Source organism: Nycticebus coucang, chromosome 22, assembly GCF_027406575.1.
Source record: "Nycticebus coucang isolate mNycCou1 chromosome 22, mNycCou1.pri, whole genome shotgun sequence".
NCBI classification, from domain to species: Eukaryota; Metazoa; Chordata; class Mammalia; order Primates; family Lorisidae; genus Nycticebus; species Nycticebus coucang.
Genome location: NC_069801.1, coordinates 36,462,491 through 36,482,553, shown reverse-complemented (window position 1 = coordinate 36,482,553; position 20,063 = coordinate 36,462,491). Strand labels below are relative to the sequence as shown.

Here is a 20,063-nt window from a genome sequence, read left to right as displayed (position 1 = left end):
GTTGCATGAATAGATTTCAGCAGGGTAGCTGTTACCTCTCTAATGTATTCCCTGACCTAACAAGGAATCATTTACAGTGTTTGGCACCACTTCCCCACATTTAGTGAATGTCAGTGGATGGCAGCCCTTTCCTAAGGGCATCAATTCCAAGCCTTGGCACCTAGATTCCTGAACAACCTACACAGCATAAGAGCGGATTGACCCAAGGGCAATTGCAGTAGGTTGCCTGCCATCTGAGGCCAGCTCAGGTTCCTTGGAACTGGTCCATTTGGTTCTGTCTGGGGAGAATTCTTCAGTTTTGTTTTTTTTTTTTTTGAGACAGAGTTTCACTATGTTGCCCTCAGTAGAGTGATATGACATCACAGCTCACAGCAACCTTCAACTCTTGGGCTTTAAGTGATTCTCTTGGCTTCAGCCTCCCAAGTAGCTGGGACTACAGGTGCCTGCCACAATGCCTGGCTATTTATTGTTGCAGTTGTCATTATTGCTTAGCTGGGCTGGGTTCAAACCCACCAGCCCCAGTGTATGTGGCCAGTGCCATAACCACTGTGCTATGGGCGCCAAGCCAAAATGATTTATTTTTTATATAAGATTTGACTCAGACAAACATGCACATCAAAATGTGTAACTGTTACGTACTACTGCCACCTGGTGCTAGGCAATCTAAAATGCAGGGGCAATATTTCAAAATGGTTCATTTCACAACACAAATGCCTCTACAAAGTTACAAAATAGAAATTACATGCCCACACAAATGATAAAACACAAATATAGTGTGGCAAGGGGTAGGGGAAAGGTGGAAGAGGGACGTGGGGAGAGAGACAGGGCGCTTGGCAGGAGTCTCACCTAATGTGTACAATGTGAGGGTGTTCAGCATGCTCCCTGGGTGAAGGACTCTACCACAAGTTGAACTTTACCTTGGAAGTGAGATCAGTGTAAACTAAAAATTTGTACTCTCATATTAATTTGAAATTTAAAAAAATAAATTAAATAAATAGCAAATCCAAATGAGAAAAGAATAAGTGCTTTAAAATTTGAAAATATGAAACAAAAGTCATATGGGCCTGTTCAGTTCTTTAACTTCGTATTATAGCTTTAATGAAATTTACCTTTTTAAGTTTGTACAGTTTTATACAACATAAGATTTACTGGAATTGTAGGAGGAGGTAAAACCAAAAGAGAGGAAAACATGGAGAGTTAGGAAAAAACTTGGAATTCTATCAAGTTTGCATAATATCTATTTATTAAAATCCTCAGGGATTATTCCAATAGTGGGTTTCAGTGCATGCTATATATTAAGCGTGAGAATAATTACCTTTTTCTCTGCATCAGCAACTTTAGATTTCTCCTGAGCCAGCTGTTCCTGCAGGTTGTTCTGTGATTTAATGCTCTGAGTCTGTTTAAGTACTTCCAGCTCCAGTTCCTTGATTTTCTGCTGACTGTGCTTCCACTCTGCCGTGAGTGAAGAGCACATCTTTGCACTGTCTAATAACTTTTGCTGGGCCTGCTTTAGTTCAATTTTTATCTAGAGGTGGAGAATAAATAAGAGTCATAAAATAAGTGTGGAACGAATGTGAGCCAAAATAAGCAGCTTTTAAAGGAGGGAAGTCCCCCCAAACCTGACAAATACCAATGTTACTTGGCTGATTACCTCTCTGGAATTGCCATGTGTTAGTAAGGTTGGCAAAATTTATTTAGACAGATGGTAGCTGGATAAAGAATTTTTCAAACAGTTTCTATATATGTATGTGGGTTAAACATTTTCCATCCTTTCTTCAGTCTACTCCAAGCTGGCTTTCATCTCCTCTACTCCAGTGAAAATGAAGCTGATTTTGCCAAGGCACCAAATGACCTCCTCATTGCCAAAATAAACCCAAAGGACAACTGACCTCACTCAGATGACTCTTCCATCTCAGAATGTTCTCCTCTATGATACCAAACCCTGCTGTTTTTCGCTTACTTCTCTGCTGTTCCTTCTTGGTCTATCCAACCTCTAAATATTATTACATTTCTCTAGACCTAGAGAGATGATAATTCTTCCCTTAAGTTCATTCCTATGGTTTGAAATGCCATTTTATGTCAATGACCCATAATGAAATTCTTTGATTCTGCCCATATCTCCTAAGTCCTTTTCCTTTATCTTCCTGATTGCAGTAAATGATGCACAGGCCAGTAATGTGAAAGTCATCCTTGAGTCTTTTCCATCCTGGGTCAATACCAATCATTGAACACTCATGTCGCTCTACCTCCACAACATATCTTGTATCAATCCATTTGTGTCATTTTTGCCACCACCCTGGTTTAGGTCACCATCTCTAGCCTGGGCTGGAGGAAGAGTTCCTGCATTGGTCCTGCCATTTCCATTTTTGGTCCCTTCTAATCTATTCTCTATGCTGCAGCCATAGAGAATAGTATGGATTAAAAATCACAAGTTGAACCACTTGGATCCCCTGCTTAAAATCTTTCTGTGGCTTCCCATAACTGTAGGAACAAATCCCAGAAGATTGCCTTGTCCATATATGATCTGGCCCTTGCCTACCTCTTTAAAACCATCTTGCTATTTCCCCATTCTCCTACTAAACTCTTGCCACACTGGCTTTTATTTAGAGTTTCCAACACACCAAACTCTTTCCACACTTCCCTTGGCCAATAATATTTTCTCTTTTCCCTGCTCATTATATGGTTACCTGCCTATTCTTCAGGACTTAGCTTAAATGTCATTTTGCAGGAGAAAAAATTTCATGATTATTTAATCTAGAGAAGTATCCTGACTCATCATATTACTGTACCACATGGATTTCCTTCATTAAACTTAGCACAAGTCTGGCTCAGCGGATAGGGCCATGGTCACATGCACCAGGGCTGGTGGGTTTGAACCTGGCCCTGGCCTGTTAGGCAACAATAACAACAACAACAACAAAATAGCTGGGCATTGTGGTGAGTGCCTGTAGTCCCAGCTACTTGGGAGGCTGAGGTAAGAGAATCATATAAGTCCAAGAGTTTGAGGTTGCTGTGAGCTATGATGCCACAGCACTCTACTGAGGGCGACATAGTGAGACTCTGTCTAAAAAAACAAAAACAAACAAAACAAAACAAAAAAAATTAGCACAAGGGCGGCGCCTGTGGCTCAGTTGGTAGGGCGCCGGCCCCATATGCCGAGGGTGGCGGGTTCAAACCCAGCCCCGGCCAAACTGCAACAAAAAATAAAAATAGCCGGGCGTTGTGGCGGGCGCCTGTAGTCCCAGCTACTCGGGAGGCTGAGGCAAGAGAATCGCTTAAGCCCAGGAGTTGGAGGTTGCTGTGAGCTGTGTGAGGCCACGGCACTCTACCGAGGGCCATAAAGTGAGACTCTGTCTCTACAAAAAAAAAAAAAAAAAAAAAAAATTAGCACAAGTCATAATTAAGCATGTATTTATCTACTTATCATTATTCTTCACCACTTTAAGTTCTAAGAAACAGAGAACAGTTTTTTATTCACTTCTCAATACTTAAGGCCTATCAAGTGCCAGAGAGTAGGTGATTAATTAATATTCACTGAGCAAGTAAATGAATGATATTTTAAGGAATATTAGAACCCTGTCAATGTATGTAGTAGGCAGGAAAGGCTCATGGACAAAAATAGTGAGAGAATTTGCTTTATCCTCAAGAGAAACAGAATTCCTTGGTCCCAAAGTTTTTCAACTAAGTTAATGAAGATTATAATGTCTTCCACCTGTGATGGCTGTGTATTAACTAATCAGATCATATTAAGCGAATTTAAGTTAATAGTGTTCAATCTCTTTGAGTATCATCATTTACTTCATTTGTAATATAATGATTTTTCTCATATGATGGTTGTGAGGCTGCATTAAATAAGACAAAACATCAAAAACAGAGCCAGACACACAGGAAATGCCTAATAAAAGGTTTTTGTTTGTTCTTTTGAGACAGTCTCACTTTGTTCGCCGGTAGAGTGCCGGGGTGTCACAGCTTACAGCAACCTCAAACTCTCGGACTCAAGTGATCCTCTTGCCTCAGCCTCCTGACTAGTTGGGACTACAGACGCCCACCACAATGCCCAGCTAGGAAACATCTAATAAAAGTTAACTCTCATTAGTCAGGAATCTCTTATAGACTATCCACTGTATTTGAAGTATAAAACTGAGGTGTATGCTAATATTACTATTTTATATTTGCTAGGCTTTCACAAAAGTTGTTGGGATGGGTATTTTACACCATTTTAGAGATGAAAAGAACTGAATCTCAAATTGAGTTGACAAGTGATAGAGCCAAGGTCTGAATATAGATTTTCCTATTCTAATCTAGTCTTTCATACTATATTAACTCTAAATTGTGAAAACATGTGTTTATCATTTCTCTAAAAATAATGCAATGGAGTGGATGAACAAAGCTCAAATTTAGTGCTTTTAAAAGTGTAATAAAATAAATAAACTTTGTGAGACAGATCAAGGAAAAAGCTATAATGCATAGATAACTAACATCATGAAAGTAAACTGACCATCACTATTTTTTAAATGAAAACATAATGAATAAGTTTCTATAATTTTTTTTAAAATTTAAATGAAATGGAAAATTTTCTAGAAAAATAAGATCCATTAAAATTGATACAAGAAATAAAAAGAATGTGACTTCTCATAACTATTAAAGAAATGAAACCAGCAAATGGAAACCTTCCCAAAAGAAAATTTGAGAATCAGAAGGCTTTAGGGATGAGTTTCTGTAGTTATTTAAGAAGAAATCATTGTGATTTTCATAAACTCTTCCAGAGAATAGAAAAAGAAGGCAGATTACCCATTTTATTTTAAGAGGTTATTTTAAGGATAACCATGGTGTCAAACTCTGATAAGGGCATTATAAGACAGGAAAATGCAGGCAAGAAAATGGTCTCATGAAGAAAGATGTAAAAATCCCCAAGAAATATTAGCAAGCCAAATCTAGCAACAGGAAAAGAATGATGATTTATGACAAAGTTTGGTTTATCTTAGGAATACAAAGTTGGGTTAATGTTAGAAAATCACTCAAAGTAATTCAGCATATCAACAGATTAAAAAATATTTTTTTGGAGACATTGTCTTCTTCTGTCACTGTGGCATCATAGGTCACAAAAAACAAACTCTTGGGCTTGAGCAATCCTCTTGCCTCAGCCACCCTAGTAGCTGGGACTACAGGTGTCTGCCACAACGACCAGCTAGTTTTTCTATTTTTAGTAGAGACAGTGCCTGGCTCTTGCTCAGGCTGATCTTGAACTTCTGAGCTCAAGCAATCCACCTGCATCAGCCTCCCAGAGCACTAGGATTGCAGGCATGAGCCACGGCACCCAGCCTGTACAGTCTTTTTTTTTTTAAATTAAGAAATAAAATGAAACAATCCAACATGTTTTTAATCATAAAAACATTCAGCAAACTAACACTAGAAAGCAATTTCCTTAATGTGATAAAGAATATCTAATCTTAAAAGCCTATGAGATTTGAGAGCTTTTCCTTTGAGACTGGGAATGAAAAAAGGATGTCCACTATCATCAGTTCTATTAAGCATTGTGCTAGACAGTGCATATAGAATAAGAAAAAAAGAAAGGTAAAACATTTGGAAGGGAATAAAGAAATTATCTTTGTTCTTAGATGATATGATTGCTTGCATGGAAAATCTAAAATAATATATATATATATAAGAATAAAAAAGTGTGGCAAATTTTTTATTCAAAAAGAATTAATAGCATTTTTTATGTGTTAGCAAATAGAAAATGAATAAAAAAAATTTTTTTTGAGACAGAGTCTCACTTTTTGATCCTGGCTAGAGTGCCATGGTGTCAGTCTAACTCATAGCAACCTTAAACTTGTGGGGTTTAAGCAATCCTCATGCCTCAGCCTCCTGAGTACTGCTGGAACTACAGGCACCTGCCACAAAGCAGGCTAATGTTTCTATTTTTAGTAGAGACAGGCTCTTGCTCTTGGTAGGGCTGGTCTCGAACTTCTGAGCTCCAGAGATCCTCCTGCTTTGGCCTCTCAGAGTGCTAGGATTACAGGCATGAGCCACCATGCCTGGCCATAAAATGTAATTTTTTTAAAAGTTACTATTTATAATAGTATGGAAAATATCAGCACCTAGGAAAATGTCTAAGAAAAGATGCATAAGAAAATTATAATACTGAAAGACATTAAAGCCCTAAATAAACATACACCTCATAAATTAGAGGATTCAATACTGTAAAGATTTAAAGGGAACACTTCTACACTGCTGGTGGGAATGCAAATTAATACATCCCTTTTGGAAAGATGTTTGGAGAACACTTAGAGATCTAAAAATAGATCTGCCATTCAATCCTATAATTCTTCTACTAGGTATATACACAGAAGACCAAAAATCACATCATAATAAAGATATTTGTAACAAAATGTTTATTGCAGCCCAATTCATAATTGCTAAGTCATGGAAAAAGCCCAAGTGCCCATCGATCCACAAATGGATTAATAAATTGTGGTATGTACACCATGGAATATTATGCAGCCTTAAAGAAAGATGGAAACTTTACCTCTTTTGTGTTTACATGGATGGAGCTGGAACATATTCTTCTTAGCAAAGTATCTCAGGAATGGAAGAAAATATATCCAATGTACTCAACCCTACTATGAAACTAATTTATGGCTTTCACATGAAAGCTATAACCCAGTTATAACCTAAAAATATGGGGAAGGGGGAGAGGGAGGGGAGGGAAGGGGAGGATGGGTGGAAGGAGGGTGATTGGTGGGATTATGTCTGCAGTGCATCTTACAAGGGTACATGTGAAACTTAGTAAATGTAGAATATAAATGTCTTAACACAATAACTAAGAAAATGCCAGGAAGGCTATGTTAACCAGTGTGATGAAAATGTGTCAAACGGTCTATAAAACCAGTATATGGTGCCCCACGATTGTATTAATGTACACAGCTATGATTTAACAATAAAAAAATAAAGTGAGTGTTACAATAAAAAAATACCGTAAAGATTTAAATTCTGCCCAAATTGACCAATAGATTTAATGTAATTCCAGATAAAATCTCAAAATATTATGTGTACTAGGTGTGCTGCCTGTGAGTTCATGTGGGTATGTGTATGTAACTTGATAAACTAATTGTAAAATTAATACAGGAATCCAAAAGGCCAAGAATAGCCAAGATATCTCAGAAAAGAATAAGGTGAAAATATTTTCTCTATCAAATATTAACATTCATATAGAGCTAGAGTCATCAAAATAGCATGGTATTAGCACAAAGACACACAACCAGAACAATGGATCAGAAAAGAGAGCTAGAAATATACCACACATATGTCAATATTTTTATTACCCAGGTGACAATATTGTCCAAGGAGTGGGTAGGGTATCCTTTCTAGAGTATCCTTTCCAGAATGTTAGACGTCAATATAGAAAAAATATAATAAAAGTGGGCCTCTACTTTATGCTATACACAAATTACCAAGCTCTGTCCTTACTTAGGGAAAAGTTAAAGGAGAAAGTTACCAGACAGCTCACATTGTCTACCCAATTTGTGTCCTATCACAAATTAAAAAGATCAAGAATTTTTTTTAGAGACAGAGTCTCACTTTGTTGCCCTTGGTAGAGTTCTGTGGCATCACAGCTCACAGCAACCTCCAGCTCTTGGGCTTAGGCAATTCTCTTGCCTCAGGCCCCACCCTGCCCCAGTAGCTGGGACTATAGGCACCGGCTACAACACCTGCCTTTTTTTTAATTTTTTTTATTTTGTAGAGACATAGTCTCACTTGATGGCCCTCGGTAGAGTGCCATGGCATCACACAGCTCACAGCAACCTCCAACTCCTGGGCTTAAGTGATTCTCTTGCTTCAGCCTCCCAAGTAGCTGGGACTACAGGCGCCCACCACAACGCCCAGCTATTTTTTGGTTGCAGTTCAGCCGGGGCCGGGTTTGAACCCGCCACCCTCGGTATATGGGGCGGGCGCCTTACCAACTGAGCCACAGGCACCGCCCACCTTTTTCTTTTTTTAATTGCAATTTGGCTGGGGCTGGGTTTGAACCCACCACCCTCACTATATGGGGCTGGCACCTTACTCACTTAGCCATAGGCACCACCCAAGTTCAAGAATTTTTATTTTTTTTCAAGTTACTTTGGAGTTTATTTAAACTAAGAGAAAAAGGTCATAATGTTTTCATGCAATATATACTTGGTTTTTTAAAATAACAATTGTGTAACAAATAGCAGAATGAATTAAGGAAAGCTGCACTTGTGACCTATATAAAACACCAAGAATTAGGGTTGTACATAATTAAAGAAATATCTCAAACACTTTTTGAAATACTGTAGAAGCCAATACATACAGGCATGCCTCAGGTGGCCATAGGAATGCAGTTTAGAAAAGAAAATACACACACACACACACACACACACAGGAACTACTCAACGTCTTTAAAATCACTGAGAAAGGAGAACAATCTAAGATGGTGGCCGAGTAACAGCCTCCCTGCATTGCAACAGGGCACGCTGAGTCTGGGGAGATACGACTCCAGGCATCTCTGGCTGGTGGGATCTGCCTATAATCATCCCTTTGAGGATACAGGGAGTCAGCAAGGGACTTCTGGACCCCAAGAGGAGGACAGAAACAGTGGAAAACTGGCAAGTGGTTGTGTGTGTTTGATTGACTTAATCCCACCAGCAGCCGTAAGTACAAGCAGCAGTGAGACTGCAAACCGGAAAGGCCTTACCTGTGAACTGTTTTGGTATTTTTGGACTTGGCACTCAGTTGAACTGCCTTGGGGAGAGCTTGGCAGGAGTGCAGAGAACTTTGGGGATTGTCTAGGGCCCCAGAATGAGCCACTGAGCCGGACGGAGCTAATAGTGTTCGGCTGTGGGCTGTAGAGAGCCATTGTGAGAGAACTGCTCCGGCAAGCTCCGTCCTCAGGGTCCCAGAGCAAGGATCAGGTGGGAACTAGTAACCTAGTGACTGAGCAGGGGACTGAGCTGCCTTAACAGCCTTAACCCTCAGGGGCAGAGTGAGACCGGTTTTGGCACACTGGGGCTTTGGGCTGTTGCCCTGGGTAGAGTGCCATGGCATCACAGCTCATAGCAACCTCAAACTCCTGGGCTTGGTGCCACCTGGACCTCCATAAGAGCTGCGCCACGACCCCAGACCTGTGCCCTGCGCCCGCTGGGCCTCCGCATGCTCTGAACAGGAACTGTGGGAGCTGTGCAACTCTGTGTCCTCCTCCTTTACCCTCCATGCCTCCACACTGGCCCACTTGTCTGGCCAGGGACTCTGGTAGCTGCATGCCCTCTGGAGCCCTCCCTGCCTCTGCGCAGAGCCCTTCTGGCCAGAGACTGCTGGATTTTTGGGCTGTCTGTGCCAAAGTCACTGGGTGCAGGCACTCCCAGAACCATGCGCACCACCTCCTGCCCTGTTACTGGATCCAGGTGTGTCACACTCTGGAGCTGCTTCCACAACCAGAACTCCCTGGCTGGGGAAGCCCCAGAGGAACTACACAGGGTCACTCCCTACAAAGATCCAGCAACAAGAGAGTAATCCCACTGGGGTCTAATCTTGGAGATACACCTCCCCAACTCTGAGGACGGTCAAAGGCAACGGTGAAAAACAATGATGAGGTGAAATCAACAGAAAAACTCTGGCAATATGAATAATCAGAGGAGATCAACTCCCCCAAGGATCAATGGGGCAGCCACAGCACAAGGTCCCATGCACAAACAAATAGCTGAGATGTCAGAAATTGAATTCAGAATCTGGATAGCAAATAAGATTGAATTAGAATTCCAAGCAGTAACCCAAAAGATATCTCAAGAATTCAACGATTTCAAAGACCAAATGACCAAAGATTTTGACACATTGAGAAAAGAAGTTGAGGTCCTCAAAGATCTAAGAAACACAGTAGAATCCCTCAGTAACAGAATGGAGCAAGCAGAAGAAAGGATTTCTGACATTGAAGACAAAGCTTTCGAACACTCCCAAACTCTCAAAGAGGAAGAGAAATGGAGGGCAAAAACAGATCACTCTCTCAGAGAGCTCTGGGATAATTCAAAGAAAACCAATATTCATCTTATAGGGATCCACGAAAGCGACAAAGTGGCTTCACAAGGCACAGAGTCTCTTCTCCATGAGATTATGAAGGAGAACTTTCCAGATATGCCAAGAGATTGTGAAATTCAGATAGCAGACGGTTTCAGAACTCCAGCACAACTCAACCCAAATAAGACACCCCCCAGATACATCATAATCAATTTCACTAAAGTTAATATGAAGGAGAAAATTCTGAAAGCAGCCAGATGAAAGAAAACCATCACCTACAAGGGCAAGAATATTAGAATAACTGCAGATCTCTCTGCTGAAACCTTTCAAGCTAGAAGAGGATGGTCATTGACTTTTAATCTCCTAAAACAAAACAACTTTCAACCCAGGATCCTGTACCCAGATGAACTGAGTTTCATTTATGACGGAGACATTAAATACTTCAATGACCTTCACATGTTGAAGAAATTTGCTGTAACTAAACCAGCTCTCCAGGATATTCTCAGACCTATCCTCCATAAAGACCAGTATAATCCTCTATCACAAAAGTAAACCCACCCAGAAAATTTTGATCAAATTCCAACTTCCACAGTCGCAAAAGGATTAAAAATGTCCACCGAACTCTCGAAAGGCTTATCAGTATTCTCAATTAATATGAATGGTTTAAATTGTCCTCTAGAGAGGCACAGGTTGGCTGACTGGATACAAAAACTCAAGCCAGATATCTGCGGCATACAAGAGTCTCATCTTACATTAAAAGACAAATATAGACTCAAGGTGAAGGGATGGTCATCTATATTCCAAGCAGAAAAAAGCAGGCATTGCAATCCTATTCGCAGACGCAATAGGCTCTAAACCAACCGAAATAAGGAAGGATAAGGATGGACACTTCATATGTGTTAAAGGTAATACTCAATATGATGAGATTTCAATTATTAATATTTATGCACCCAACCAGAATGCACCTCAATTTATAAGAGAAACTCTAACAGACATGAGGAACTTGATTTCCTCCAGTTCCATAGTAGTTGGAGACTTTAACATCCCTTTAGCAGTGCTGGACAGATCCTCCAAAAAGAAGCTAAGCAAAGAAATTTTAGATTTGACTTAACCATTCAACATCTGGACTTAACAGACATCTACAGAACATTTCAACCCAATAAAACTGAATACACATTCTTCTCATCAGCCCACGGAACATACTGCAAAATCGACCACATCCTAGGCCACAAATCTAATCTCAACAAATTTAAAAAAGTAGAAATTATTCCTTGCATCTTCTCAGACCATCATGGAATAAAAGTTGAACTCAATAACAACAGGAACCTGCATACCCATACAAAATCATGGAAGCTAAACAACCTTTTTTTTTTTTTGAGACAGAGCCTCAAGCTGTGGCCCTGGGTAGAGTGCTGTGGCATCACAGCTCACAGCAACCTCAGCTCCTGGGCTTAAGCAATTCTCCTGCCTCTGCCTTCCAAGTAGCTGGGAACACAGGTGCCCACCACAACACCCAGCTATTTTTTTTGTTGCAGCCATCATTGTTGTTTGGCGGGCCCGGGCTGGATTCAAACCTGCCAGCTCAGGTGTATGTGGCTGGTGCCAAGCAAGGGAAGCTAAACAACCTTATGCTGAAGGATAGAGAGATATAGACGAGATTGAGAGGGAAATCACCAAATTTTTGGAACAAAACAATAATCAAGACACGAATTACCAGAACCTCTGGGATACGGCAACCGTAGTCCTAAGAGGGAAATTTACAGCACTGCAAGCCTTCCTCAAGAAAACGGAAAGAGAGGAAGTTAATAATTTAATGGGACATCTCAAGCAACTGGAGAAGGAAGAACACTCCAACCCCAAACCCAGGAGAAGAAAAGAAATAACCAAAATCAGAGTAGAATTAAATGAAATTGAAAACAAAAGAGTTATACAACAGATCAATAAATCCAAAAGTTGGTTTTTGAAAAGATCAATAAAATAGATAAACCTTTGGCCAACCTAACCAGGAAAAAAAGAGTAAAATCTCTAATTTCATCAATCAGAAATAGTAACGATAAAATAACAACAGACCCCTCAGAAATTCAAAAAAATCCTTAATGAATACTACAAGAAACTCTACTCTCAGAAATATGAAAATCTGAAAGAAATCGACCAATACCTGGAAGTACGCCACCTACCAAGACTTAGCCAGAATGAAGTGGAAATGTTGAACAGGCCTATATCAAGTTCTGAAATAGCAACAACTATACAAAATCTCCCTAAAAAGAAAAGCCCAGGACCAGATGGCTTTATGTCAGAATTCTACCAAACCTTTAAAGAAGAATTAGTACATATATTACTAAACCTCTTCCAAAATATAGAAAAAGAAGGAATATTACCCACACATTCTACAAAGCAAACATCACCTTGATCCCCAAACCAGGGGGAAAGAAGAACAAGAAAAGAAAATTATAGGCCAATATTACTAATGAATATTGATGCTAAAATACTCAATAAGATCCTAACAAACAGAATCAAACAACATATCAAAAAAATTATACACCATGACCAAGTGGGATTTATCCCAGGGTCTCGAGGCTGGTTCAATATACGTAAATCTATAAATGTAATTCAGCACATAAACAAACTAAAAAATAAGGTCCATGTGATTCTTTCAATTGATGCAGAAAAAGCTTTTGACAGCATCCCTTCATGATCAGAACACTTAAGAAAATTGGTATAGAAGGGACATTTCTTAAACTAATAGAGGCCATCTACAGCAAACCCACAGCCAATATCGTATTGAATGGAGTAAATTGAAATCATTTCCACTTAGATCAGGAACCAGGCAAGGTTGTCCATTGTCTCCATTGCTCTTTAACATTGTAATGGAAGTTCTAGCCATTGTAATTAGGGAAGAAAAGGTGATCAAGGGTATCCACAAAGGGTCAGAAGAGATCAAACTTTCACTCTTCGCAGATGATATGATCATATATCTGGAAAACACTAGGGATTCTACTACAAAACTTTTAGAAGTGGGTGGCGCCTGTGGCTCAGTCGGTAAGGCGCCAGCCCCATATACCGAGGGTGACAGGTTCAAACCCAGCCCCGGCCAAACTGCAACCGAAAAATAGCCGGGTGTTGTGGCGGGCACCTGTAGTCCCAGCTACTCGGGAGGCTGAGGCAAGAGAATCGCTGAAGCCTGGGAGTTGGAGGTTGCTGTGAGCTGTGTGAGGCCACAGCACTCTACCGAGGGCCATAAAGTGAGACTCTGTCTCTACAAAAAAAAAAAAAAAAAAACTTTTAGAAGTGATCAAGGAATACAGCAATGTCTCAGGCTACAAAATCAATACCCATAAATCTGTAGCCTTTATGTATACCAACAATAACCAAGCTGAAAAAACAGTTAAGGACTCTATTTCTTTCACAGTAGTGCCAAAGAAAATGAAATATTTGGGAGTATACCTAACAAAGGATGTGAAAGATCTCTACAAAGAGAACTATGAAACTTTAAGAAAAGAAATAGCTGAAGATGTTAACAAATGGAGAAACATACCATGCTCATGGCTGGGAAGAATCAACATTATTAAAATGTCCATACTACCCAAAGGAATATATAATTTTAATGCAATTTCTATTAAAGCTCCATTGTCATATTTTAAAGATCTTGAAAAAATAATACTTCATTGTATACGGAATCAGAAAAAACCTCGAATAGCCAAAACATTACTCAGCAATAAAAACAAAGCTGGAGTAATCATGCTACCAGACCTGAGACTGTACTATAAATTGATAGTGATCAAAACAGCATGGTATTGGCACAAAAACAGCGAAGTAGATGTCTGGAACAGAATAGAGAACCAAGAGATGAATCCAGCTACTTACTGTTATTTGATCTTTGACAAGCCAATTAAAAACATTCAGTGGGGGAAAGATTCCCTATTTAACAAATGGTGCTGGTGAACTGGCTAGCAACCTGTAGAAGATTAAAACTGGACCCACACCTTTCACCATTAACTAAGATAGATTCTCACTGGATAAAAGATCTAAACTTAAGACATAAAACTATAAAAATAGTTTGAAGAAAGTGCAGGGGGAAAACTCTTGAAGGAATCAGCCTGGGTGAATATTTTATGAGGAGGACTCCCCAGGCAATTGAAGCAGTATCAAAAATACACTACTGGGACCTGGTCAAACTAAAAAGCTGCACAGCCAAGAACATAGTTAGTAAAGCAAGCAGACAGCCCTCAGAATGGAAGAAAATATTTGCAGGTTATACCTCCCATAAAGGTCTAATAACCAGAATCCACAGAGAACTCAAACATATTAGCAAGAAAAGAACATGTGATCCCATCTCAGGGTGGGCAAGGGACATGATGAGAAGCTTTTCTAAAGAAGACAGACGCACGATCTACAAGCACATGAAAAAAAGATTATCATCCTTAATCATCAGAGAAATGCAAATCAAAACTACTTTGAGATATCACCTAATCCCAGTAAGAGTAGCCCACATAACAAAATCCCAAAACCAGAGAGGTTGACGTGGATGTGTAGAAAAGGGCAAACTTCTACACTGCTGGTGGGAATGCACACTAATACGTTCCTTCTGGAAAGATGTTTGGAGAATACTTAGAGACCTAAAAATAGACCTGCCATTCCATCCTATAATTCCTTTACTAGGTTTATACCCAGAAGACCAAAAATCACAATATAATAAAGACATCTGTACCAGAATGTTTATTGCAGCCCAATTCATAATTGCTAAGTCATGGAAGAAGCCCAAGGGCCCATCCACCCACGAATGGACTAGCAAATTGTGATACATGTATACCATGGAATATTATGCAGCCTTAAAGAAAGACGGAGACTTTACCTCTTTCATGTTTACATGGATGGAGCTGGAACATATTCTTCTTAGCAAAGTATCTCAGGAATGGAAGAAAAAGTATACAATGTACTCAGCCCTACTATGAAGCTAAATTATAGCTTTCACATGAAGGCTATAACCCAACTATAGTACAAGACTATGAGAAAAGGGCCAAGGAAGGGGAAGGGAGGGTAATGGGTGGGGCCACACCTAGGGTGCATCTTGGAATGGGTACCAGCAAAACTTACTAAAGGCAGAATACAAATGTCTACATACAATAACTAAGAAAATGCCACAAAGGCTACATTGAACAGTTTGATGAGAATATTTCAGATTGTATATGAAACCAGCACATTGTACCCCTTGATTGCACTAATGTACATAGCTATGATTTAACAATAAAAAAAAAAATCACTGAGCAAGAAAAGCGACATTGAACTTCCATACTGATTTTACATAATTTCTATACAGTACCTTGATTTAAATCCAAGAGCAAAAGTTAAGACTCTCCTTCTCTATTTTTGGTAAACATCTGCATGGTAAACTTAGATGACTTTTCCCCCTGGATTTTACCTGGGAGTGGCCTTTTGAATTTTTTATTTAAAAGAGGGCAGGTTTGGCACTTTTATACTGATGTCACCAATGTTAATATTTCTTGAGATCTCAGGAAGATTCACATTCTTTACAGCTGAAACAGCACAGGCTGGAGCTCCCGCTAAGCTATCCTCAGATTTCTCCAGTTTATTTTGTGCATCAATTTGCGTTAACAATCTCATTCACGTTGGTCTCCACTACCATTCCCCCCATCACCATTTCTGCAAGAATATTGTGAACCTTGTCTACATGGAAAATCAAATCCAGTTCACAGACATTTTCAAAACATTTGTCTTTCCACGAATACGTAGGGCTGGTAGAACTTCGAAAGCCGAGGCTTCACGTGGTTATTGAAGATGAGGATCGCCTGGATCAAGGCTGGGCGGGACGCACCAGGTGAGCGCTGCGGGCCAGGGCGGGAGCGGGCGCGGGCGCGCGTGCCTGGCCTCCGAATCTAGCCAGCGATCCTTCCCCATTCGCCCTCTCCCGCACGCGCGCGAGCCCGCAAGTTCAAGAATTTTTAATTCCTTTATCCCCAGGGGCCAAATGGACCCTTCAATAGAGGATGTGCTCACAGGAGTTACCTTAATGCCTTCTTCCTGAAGTAAGCTATTATGTTGCTTTAAATCCAAGTTCTTTCCTCGCTCATATCGAAGCTCTTTTTCAGCAGAGTTGCACAGAACCTGGAGCCGGTTCAAATTTTGGCGAAGTTGTTTAATTTCCTCTTGCTGCTGGTCTTTTAATTTTTCTCTAGATGATGGACACTAAAGCAAACATTTTAAAAGAAAAAACATGGACAATTTGAAAGACTATTTGTAAAACTGGTTCAAGCTGTCAGAACCAGAATTGTCAGAATGTGATTATTCACAGGTTAATGTTTTTAAGAGTTAATTTACCTCCCCCAAAATTACTCTTTTACATTTACAGCTAGTTGGTACATGTTCATATAATCTGACTCCTGTTATGTTATAGAGGAAGTACCAGAAAAATTATGTGAAAAAAAGCAGTTAGGCACAATTAACCCTATTTTTCATATCAATGAAGGGTAACAGAAGCATGGACAATTTTAGGGTAAAACATATTTAAAATAGGAAGTCCAAGGAGTCAATATGTGAAGTAGAGTATAAGTGAGTGTGAAGGTGTGTGCGTGTGTGGTGTCTGCTGGCAAGAAGAAAGAAAAAGAAAACTTAATAAGAGACCTTAAGTTCCCAGCTTCTGCATCACTTTTCCTTTTACTACCTGATGATGGTTCTCCAATTACTACTCAACCACACTGTTTTAAGGATGAATAATGTCTTTACCCATTCATCCATTGATGAACATTTAGGTTAATTCCATAACTTGGTTTTTGTAAATAATACTGTAAATAATATGGGATTACAGATGTCTCTTCAAAATATTTATTTCAAATCCCTTGGATATATACCTAGAAGTGGAATTGCTGGATCATACAGTAGTTGTTTTTAATTTTCGGGGAAACCTCCATAGTATTTTCCATAATAGCTGTACTAATTTACATTCCTGCCCATGGTGTTCCATTTTCTTCATATCCTTGTCAACATTTATCCTTTGTCTTTTTGATAATAGCCATTCTAGTAAGTGTGAGGTTTGATATCTCCATTGTAGTTTTAATTTCCATTTCCCTAGTAATCAGAATATGGAACATTTTTTTTTACATATCTGTTGGGACTTTTGTATGTCTTATTTTGAGAAATATCTATTCTGGTCCTTTGCTTATTTTTATAATGGGGTGTTTCTTTGCTATTTTGTTGTTTGAGTTCCTTATATATTTTGGATATTAACTCCTTATCAAATGTATGGTTTACAAATATTTTCTCCCACTTCATAGGTTGTCTCTTTATTGTTTGCTGTACAGAAGCTTTTTAATTGGAGGCTATCTTATTTATCTAGTTTTGCTTTTGTGGATTGTGCTTTTGCGGTCATATCCAAAAAAATCTTTACAAAGACTATGTCAATTTTTTTCCCAAAGTGTCAATCAACAGATGAATTGATAAAGGAAATATGGTACACAGACACACACACACACACGCGCGCGCGCGCCCATGCATACTTGAGGAATACTGTTCAGTCTTGAAAGAAATCCCGTCATTTGCAACAAAATGGATGAACCTGGAGGATATCAGGCACAGAAAGACAAATACTGCATGATCTCGTTTATGTAGAGAATCTAACAATGTTGAACACATGGAAGCAGAGAGTAATTATAGTGGTTGCCAGGGACCGGAGAGGGGGGATGTAGAATGAGAGGATGTTAGTAAAAGGATGTAAAGTTTCAGATAGGATGACTAAGTCCTCAAGATGTACTGTATAGTATGGTGACTGTATTTAATAATAATGTATTGTGTTCCTGAAAATTGCTAAAAGAGTAAATCTTAAATGTTCTCACCACAAAAAAGTACGTGAAGTGATAGATATGTTTATGAGCTTGACTTAATCATTTCACAATGTACACTTATATCAAAACATCACATCATACACCATACACAAGTACATATATACAACATTTTTGTCAATTATATCTTAATAAAGCAGAAAAAAATAAAAGCACGTGTACAAAACAGCAGCAATGTATTCTACTATCTGGCCTCTCCAGTGCAATAAAATAGTCATTTGGATTTTCTACAAAAGGTAGGTACCCACAGGTGTGCTGAGTAGAGAAAGAATTCAATATTACACAATTCAATAGATAAGATATACTTAGCGTTTCCTTAGTTCTGGTCCAGTATGCTTTCTGTCTACAGCTTTCTGAAAAGCCTCGGTCATTATTTTACTTTTATCTTGCTTATGTTGCTGATGCAACACAGAACTCCCTAAGTCTTGTTAGCCCTTAATTCCTATTTTGGTTTAGTTAGAAAGGCGATCTTAATCCAGTTTGCTTCTCTTAGAGCTATAAGACTCTAAGATCTCTGCATGAAATTCTTTAATTGATTATAATGTAATTATTAAGAACTCCAGCTTTGGAATTAGATGTACTTGGGTTTCAATCTTGAATCTACCACTTTACCAGCTGGGTGATTTTGGAAGTTTATCTTATCTCTCTGCATTTCAGTTTCTTCATCTTAAAATGTGGATAACAATGATAACTTCTGGAGGGAATGAACGGTACTTAAGGTACACACACAAGCCCTCAGCACAATGCCTGGCACTTAGTAAATACTTAGTAACATTACCCATCATCATTGATGCTACCTATGTACTTTAACTGCCTTCATCTTCCTGCAAAAAATCTGGAATGCCTTGATCACCACTCTACCTTCTTGTTTAACCATTTTACACAGCTTTTTAACAATTAATTAGTAATCAGCAGCTTATAGAACCATTTAATATACCAAAATAGATACACTGTATATAGAAGCACCACATTTACACCAATGGGGCAAAAGCACAGAACTTTTAGCCTGTTATGAACACAGGAAAAGTCAGAAGGGTAGTTATTCCTGTCTACATTCCGCAGGCCATTCACTTTGTCAGCATAGAAATGCTTTTTCAAATAAAAAAAAAAATGCTTTTTCAAGGAAATCAGCTATTGAAGCAGCTAGCCACCAGACAGCCAATCAAGCAGCCAATGTCAAGAGTCTCTATTTTTTCCCATCATATACATCACTTTCTTGGTAGAAAGTTATTGCAGAGCTTATAAACTCAATCAGGAATCACATAAGAATGAAAAGTACACACACAGGAGTCTTTTATTGATCAATCAATGGATTTATTAAGCCAATTACCCTTTCTGAGTCTTATCTGCAAATTACAGGAATAAACCAAATGATGTCTAACTTTTTTTCCATCTTAAGGAATTCCTTAAGAATTAAAATAATACAAGTTGAAACTAGCATTAGCTTAACTTTATAGGCTTTTACTATTTTATGGTATTATTTTCTTTGGTTTTTTAAATGGTATTATTTTCATTAATTAAAAATTAAACACAAACCAAGTTCACATACTGGTCCAAATGGCAAGATCATTCCCATTAAGGAAATAGAAGACCTGTGGTCCCAACCTCTGGGCCACTGACTGTTAGGAATGAGGCCGCACAGCAGGAGGTGAGCAGTGGGCAAGTGAGCAAAGCTTCATTTGTATTTACAGCAGCTCCCCATTGCTGGCATCACTGCCTGAGCTCTCTGCTCCTGATAGATCAGCAGCAGCATTAGATTCTCACAGGAGCATGAAGCCTACTGTAAGCTGTGCATGAGAGGAATCAAGGTCAAGGTTACACAGTCCTTATGAAAATCTAATGTCTGATGATCTGAGGTGGAGCTGAGGCAGTGATGCTAGCACCTCAGGGCAGCTGCAAATATAGATTATCATCGGCAGAGAGGTTTGACTGCACAGAGACCATAATAAATCAGTTGCTGGCAGATTCATATCAAAACCCTATCAGTGAGTAGCAAGTAACAATTAAGCTGCAACCGGTGGCAGGCTTTTAATGGCGAGTGAGTTGATGTTTTTAAATTGTACAGCTGCATCTGGTGTCAGTAGTTTAAGCCAGAATCAGACTGTTTCCTACCTTGCAGGAAAACAAGGTCAGGGCTCCCACTGATTCTGCCTTATGGTGAGTTGTATAATTTTTTCATTA

At 39.2% G+C, this 20,063-nt stretch overlaps 1 protein-coding gene and 1 pseudogene across 6 annotated transcripts in view; both read right to left on the bottom strand.

The window, feature by feature from the left end:
* CCDC30 (coiled-coil domain containing 30) overlaps positions 1–20,063 on the bottom strand; it is a 208,167-nt gene that overhangs the window by 56,265 nt on the left and 131,839 nt on the right. For all 6 annotated transcript variants that reach the window (XM_053576325.1, XM_053576320.1, XM_053576321.1 and 3 more), the window contains 2 exons: positions 16,054–16,233; positions 1,316–1,525 (listed from right to left, as the gene is read on the bottom strand). In XM_053576325.1, the coding sequence (XP_053432300.1) occupies positions 1,316–1,525; positions 16,054–16,233 (390 nt within the window). The remainder of the gene's footprint in view (positions 1–1,315; positions 1,526–16,053; positions 16,234–20,063) is intronic.
* Positions 15,289–15,923, bottom strand: LOC128575440 (AP-3 complex subunit sigma-1-like; annotated as a pseudogene).